The sequence below is a fragment of the Poecilia latipinna genome, unplaced genomic scaffold, assembly GCF_001443285.1.
Source record: "Poecilia latipinna isolate Pla-1442-1.1 unplaced genomic scaffold, P_latipinna-1.0 Scaffold1176, whole genome shotgun sequence".
Taxonomy (NCBI): domain Eukaryota; kingdom Metazoa; phylum Chordata; class Actinopteri; order Cyprinodontiformes; family Poeciliidae; genus Poecilia; species Poecilia latipinna.
This window is the reverse complement of record NW_015113792.1, coordinates 22,725-28,215: the sequence shown is the minus strand read 5'-3', so window position 1 is coordinate 28,215 and position 5,491 is coordinate 22,725. Positions and strand designations below refer to the sequence as shown.

The following is a 5,491-nucleotide window of genomic DNA, read 5'->3' as shown; positions in this document are numbered from 1 at the left end:
ATGACTTGAAACCACTCCTCCTTCCCTGGCACCTCCAGGCCCGGTCCCCCATTTGGCCCGGTTTGGGAGGCAGCAGCTCTCCCAGTGCCCCCTATAGCTCCGCGCCTGCATCAGGGCATTGCCTCAATTGTTATGCTTAATGGTGCAGAGAGTGGTGGTTTCTGACATGAGCAATATGGGTAAAAGCCCAGGGCGTTATCTTTTTAGGGATGGCACAAGACCACCGCGGATTGTAGCACAAAGATGGTAAATAGTTAATATTGGTAAAATGTATTAAGTATTTAATATCTAGGTGTTTTTATGGGAATATGGATCTTTCAGATCAATTTGAGAAGCAATTTTGATCATATTTCACATTTTATCTTGTCATGTAGTGCAGGGCGCTGGTCTCGGTCTCGACTTCCCTTGGTCTTGTCTTGGTCTCGGGTTAGGTGGTCTTGACCACAACACTGTCAATTTTTATTTATTTATTAAAAAAAAAATATCACAGCCGATAGCAACACAGTGTGGGATTATCTAAAATGACCCAGTCGAACGCAATATGATAAACAACTACTGGGGTAAAGTTAGCCTTCCTGTTTCCCTGTAGACTCCAGTACAGAATGGACCTGATGACGTCATCAACCTATCGGTGAAAAAATGGCGACCTCTGTGGTTGAAAAATATAACAAAAGATGTAAATTTTTTAAGTAATTATAAGTTCTGGCATATCAAAAATATGTTGTAGGAAAATTACAACATATTAGGCCAACATGTTCAACTAGTCCTGGATCAACTAATCATTTGATGGCAAATGTGATGCGGTCCAACATTTGGGTCACCTGACCCCTAGTGACCCCTGACCCCTGCAGGAACGGCTACTCCCTGTACTGCGCTGAGCTGATGGTGAACATGAAGAACGTGCCGAGCACCGAGCGCATGGTGCTGTGCAGCAAGCAGTGGAAGATGCTGACCCAGAAGGAGAAGGACATGTTCCAGAAGCGCTGCGAGCAGGTCGGTCCCGATCCAACTTGACCGGTACCGACCCGGCTCCCTTTGCCTCTAACACCACTTCCTATCTGCAGAAAAAGAAGCAGTACGACGTGGACCTGCAGCGCTTCCTGGAGGTGAGGCTCCGCCCCCTGACCAGGCCAGGTTCTGGTCTCTGTGAGCAGGTCATGTTGGACCAGAACCAGGCTGCAGATAGTGTCATGGTAACAGGACCACAGTAGTAGCTAGTTGGTCACTGATGCTAGTGGAAATGTTCAAGGTCATAAAGTCACTACTACATCTAGCAATGTGTTGCCATGACAATAGGAACAAATGAGATAAATTCGAGGTAGAGGTCAGAGGTCAGATACATGCAGGTAGCATTCACATAGAGAGGTCAGAGGTCAGTCCAGGCCGTAACATGTCGCTGTGTTGCAGAGCCTTCCTGAGGAGGAGCGGGACCGAGTCCTGACGGAGGAGAAAATGGGCGGAGCCAAGCTGAATGCGGGCGTGGCTCCCAGCCCACTCAGAGCCAAGTCTCCATCGGTCAAGGTGCCGCCAGAACCAGAACCAGAACCAGAACCAGAGGCTCTGACTGAGCACAGTCTCTGTCTTGCTCCAGGAGCGGAGCCGGGAGGGGGAGCCAGAGGCGTGGCCAGCAGCTGGAGGTGGAGCCACAGCGCCCAGAGAGCGGCGGGACGCCAGGAAGGCAGCGAAGCTGCCAGAGACGCCGAAAACGGCCGAGGAGACGTGGCAGCACAGCGTGACAGGAGATTACCTGGCCAAGTACCGGGTCAGAGGCCGTGGGGGAGGGGCAGTGTGGGTGGGACTGGAGGAGGGTGCAGCAGCAGCTCAGCATGACAAGAGATGACCTGACCTCTGTGCTGACCTCTGACCCCTGCAGAGCGACCGCAGGAAGGCCCAGGCGGCGATGGAGGCGGCTTGGCGCTCCATGGAGAAGAAGGAGAAAATTCCCTGGATCAAGAAAGCAGCAGAGGACCAGAAACGTTACGAGGTTCGGTACTCTCCTGACCCCTGACCTCTAAGTCCTGATTGGCTGCTGTGTGTGTTAACTGCTGCTGTCCTCTAGAGGGAGCTGTTGGAGATGAGAGCGGCCCCTGTCGGCCAGAGGAAGCCCAAGTTTGATGGGGAGCCGAAGAAGCCTCCAGTGTGAGTTTGGGACCGCCGTCGCAGGTTCTGGTTCTTATCCAGGGCTGGAACCGGGCTGGTACTAGACCCGGCAGGTAACTGGCCCAGTTCTGGTCACTGTCCAGTCCCCGCTGAGTGCGACCTCTGACCCCAGGAGCGGCTACCAGATGTTCTCGCAGGAGCTGCTGACGAACGGAGAGCTGAACCACTTCAGCCTGAAGGAGCGCATGGTGGAGATCGGCAAGCGCTGGCAGAAGCTCAGCCAGGCGCAGAAGGACAAGTACAAGAAGCAGGTGGAGGAACAGCAGGTGGAGTACAAGGCCCACCTGGAGGCCTGGGTCAAGGTAAGCCCCGCCCCCAGCCCTCAGGTAGCCCGCCGCCGCCGCTCACTTCTCCTGTCCTCCGCAGGCGCTGTCCCCGCAGGACCGAGCTGTCTACAAGGAGTTCTCCTCCTCGGTGAGTCCGCCGCACCCCGCTGCCCTTCCCCTTCCACCCTGCAGGTCACCTGACCCTCAGCCTATCTCTGATTGGCAGAAACGCCGCAGCAGCTCTTCCAAAGCCACCGTCAGCCCCGTGGCCAAGGTCCGTGTGACGGCAAAGGGGAAGGTGGGCGGAGCCAGGGCCGTGACCCCAGGGGTCGCCGTGGGGAAGAGGGCCATGGCATATCGCGCCAAGGTAGGACCACGCCCCACAGGCTGGAAACCATCAGCATCTCTGGGCCCTCGGTGCGGTCTGCCAGGCTCTGAACCGCTGTGTTTGTGGGACTCTCAGCAGGACATGTCCGACTCCGATGAGGAGGAGGAGAAGAGCGGTTCCTCAGACTCTGATGAAGACGATGAGACATCAGGAAGTTCAGACAGCGAGGATGAAGATGAGGCGAGTCTGCTGTAGGTTCAGGCAAGCTTTGTCCTAGTTTAAGTAAAGAGGAGCTGGACAGGTGTAGCTCCACCCCCTGAGGCAGGACGCTGTCCCTCCTCTTTGCTCTGTTGACTGCCAGTAGGGGGCACTGAGCCCAGGCCATCTGTTGCCCCCTGCTCCTTGTTCAGTTACCATGGGGACCTTTTCAACCACTTCCTGTTTGTATCCTCAGAACGATGATGATGAAGAGGAGGATGACGACCAATCTTCCTCGGAGGAATCCAGCGAGTTGGACTCAGATTAGCCCTGCCCACTCATTGAAGAGGACAGGCTGTGCAGGCCACGCCTCCTCCTCTGCCAGTCATCCAGGCAGACCAATGAGAGGCAGTGCTGTCGGAAGTGGGCGGAGCCTGTTACAAGTGTATCAGTTTATATTTACTTGGTTTTTATCTGATGGACATTTCAGGATGACAGCTTCCTGTTTGTTCTTTTGGGAGGGCGGGGTTTGTACATGACGACATGCAGGGGGCGGAGTCAGTGTTGGACCTCCAATCAGCCGGAGGCCGAGAGAATCTCAATAAATGCACTTTTTCCAAACCGTCTGGTTTCATCACTGCAACAGTTTACACTGAACGGGTCGGTCCGGTTCTGGTTGATCCGGTACGGGGTTCTAAGGAATATGCTTTCATAATGGAAACTGATTAAAAAACCGACCCGAACCGCTCAGTGGAAATGGCTCCAGGTTCTGCTGCGGGCGTGGCTTGGATCACATGACATGGGTGGAAATAAAGACCCAGACTCGGTTCTGTTCAGCTTTTATACACATTTCAGCTGATAGAATATAAACAAACTTCTGTCCTTCTGCTGATACACAAATAAATAATCTGACCTTTCACCCAAGAACCACACCTTCCCTCCAACCTTTGGCACATGCTTTAAAAACTCCCTCATGCATCACGGTTACCATGGTTACATTACTCTAGAAAACAGAACCCCACCCACAAAAAACACCATTCACACCACCAGTGCACCTGCAGGCTGCTGCACTGCCTGATGGGAGTTATTAACCAATCAGGGATGCGCTTCCCTCTCCGGTTGGAGTGACAGGTGAGCGCTGGCCCCGCCCCCTTTCACACACACTCGCGCGCACACACACAGACGCAGTCATAGCGGGACGTCCAGCAGCTTCTGGTGCAGGTACTGCTTCACCTCCTCGATGCCGTTCAGCTTCTCCAGCTCGTGGTACGGAAGCTGAGAGGGGACAAGAGACGAGAGGCGGGTCACATGACCGGCTGACGGGGGGCGCTCCAGGTCTCGGTCCGTCGTCCTGAAGGCGACTGACCCGATGTGTTCTGCAGAACCTTTCAGGCGAAACGCCTGCAGGACAGCGGACCTGGACTCCTCTGATCGGCCAGGTTCTGATTCTGGACGGTTGGACTGACCTGCAGGATGACGTAGCCCAGCAGTCGCAGGTGGCGGTCCCTCATGGCGCGGGACCCGACCAGAACCTCAGAGTTGTGGCAGTAGTGCCACTTGTCGTTCACGGACAGGATGACCCTGCACAGAGAAGGGTTGGGATCAGAGGCTCCGGCCCGGTTCTGCTGCGGTCCACAATCGATTTACTGAACGAGGACTAACCTGCGGATGTGCCGCTGGTCTGGGGGCGGGCCATCTGGGTCCGCCCTGGTCGTGGCAGTCCCCTCAGAGTAGAACCCAGCCATCTGTGCGCCCTGGACCTCCGACGCGGCTCCGGACCCCTCGTCCTCCAGAATCTTCCCGATGGAGAACTGGAAGAGGGAGTCGGGGCCCCTCGGGGCAGCGGGGGGCGGGGCGGCACTGTCCGATGGGGGGCTGCTGAGGGTGGAGCTGTCCTGGCTCTCCACTGACGGCTCCTTGGCCAGACCCGTGTAGAACTGCGCCGCGGGAGCGTAGTAGGGGCCGTAGTCCAGGGGCCCGCCATCGGTGACGGCCAGGGGGCCCTCTGGGGGACGTGGTCTGAAGGCCCTGTCCTCCGTGGCCCCGCCTGCTCCGTTGGCCGCCGGACTGGAGGGGTCGACGCCATCCTCCGGCGCCGTAAAAGGAGAGAAGCACTGTAGCTCTGCGGTCACCGCGGCAACGGCCCCTGCAGCTGACTTGGTCGTTACGGTGATGCAGGACGGATGGACATAGGGTCCAGACCGGATGGGCAGAACGCGACCAGAACTGTCCAACCACAGCACAAAGTCTGCAGGAAAAACAAGAACATGCAGTAATACTGCGCAGTACCAGGATATCCCTGTGGGGGCGCTGTAGTACCTAATTAGTCCTGTGGGGGCGCTGCAGTACCTAATTAGTCCTGTGGGGGCGCTGTAGCACCCAATTAGTCCTGTGGGGGCGCTGTAGTACCTAATTTGTCCTGTGGGGGCGCTGCAGTACCTAATTAGTCCTGTGGGGGCGCTGTAGTACCTAACTTGTCCTGTGGGGGCGCTGCAGTACCTAATTTGTCCAGTGGGGGCGCTGTAGTACCTCATCAGTC

At 56.1% G+C, this 5,491-nt stretch overlaps 2 protein-coding genes across 3 annotated transcripts in view; one reads left to right on the top strand and one right to left on the bottom strand.

Annotated features, from left to right (window-relative positions):
* ubtfl (upstream binding transcription factor, like) overlaps positions 1-3,573 on the top strand; it is a 12,699-nt gene extending 9,126 nt beyond the window's left edge. The window contains exons 10-20 of one of the 2 annotated variants that reach the window (XM_015053342.1): positions 852-993; positions 1,065-1,106; positions 1,408-1,521; positions 1,592-1,762; positions 1,874-1,984; positions 2,060-2,139; positions 2,273-2,462; positions 2,527-2,574; positions 2,653-2,793; positions 2,893-2,994; positions 3,209-3,573. In XM_015053342.1, the coding sequence (XP_014908828.1) occupies positions 852-993; positions 1,065-1,106; positions 1,408-1,521; positions 1,592-1,762; positions 1,874-1,984; positions 2,060-2,139; positions 2,273-2,462; positions 2,527-2,574; positions 2,653-2,793; positions 2,893-2,994; positions 3,209-3,280 (1,213 nt within the window). In that variant the 3' untranslated portion in view covers positions 3,281-3,573. Of the gene's footprint in view, positions 1-851; positions 994-1,064; positions 1,107-1,407; positions 1,522-1,591; positions 1,763-1,873; positions 1,985-2,059; positions 2,140-2,272; positions 2,463-2,526; positions 2,575-2,652; positions 2,794-2,889; positions 2,995-3,208 lie in introns of both variants that reach the window. The other variant, XM_015053341.1, reaches the window with a different exon arrangement.
* Positions 3,574-3,775: 202 nt separating this feature from the next.
* Positions 3,776-5,491, bottom strand: part of fastk (Fas-activated serine/threonine kinase) — a 9,814-nt gene continuing 8,098 nt past the window's right edge. The window contains exons 9-11 of the mRNA XM_015053339.1: positions 4,615-5,200; positions 4,419-4,533; positions 3,776-4,227 (exon numbers count right to left, since the gene is read on the bottom strand). Of these exons, the coding sequence (XP_014908825.1) occupies positions 4,141-4,227; positions 4,419-4,533; positions 4,615-5,200 (788 nt within the window). The 3' untranslated portion in view covers positions 3,776-4,140. The remainder of the gene's footprint in view (positions 4,228-4,418; positions 4,534-4,614; positions 5,201-5,491) is intronic.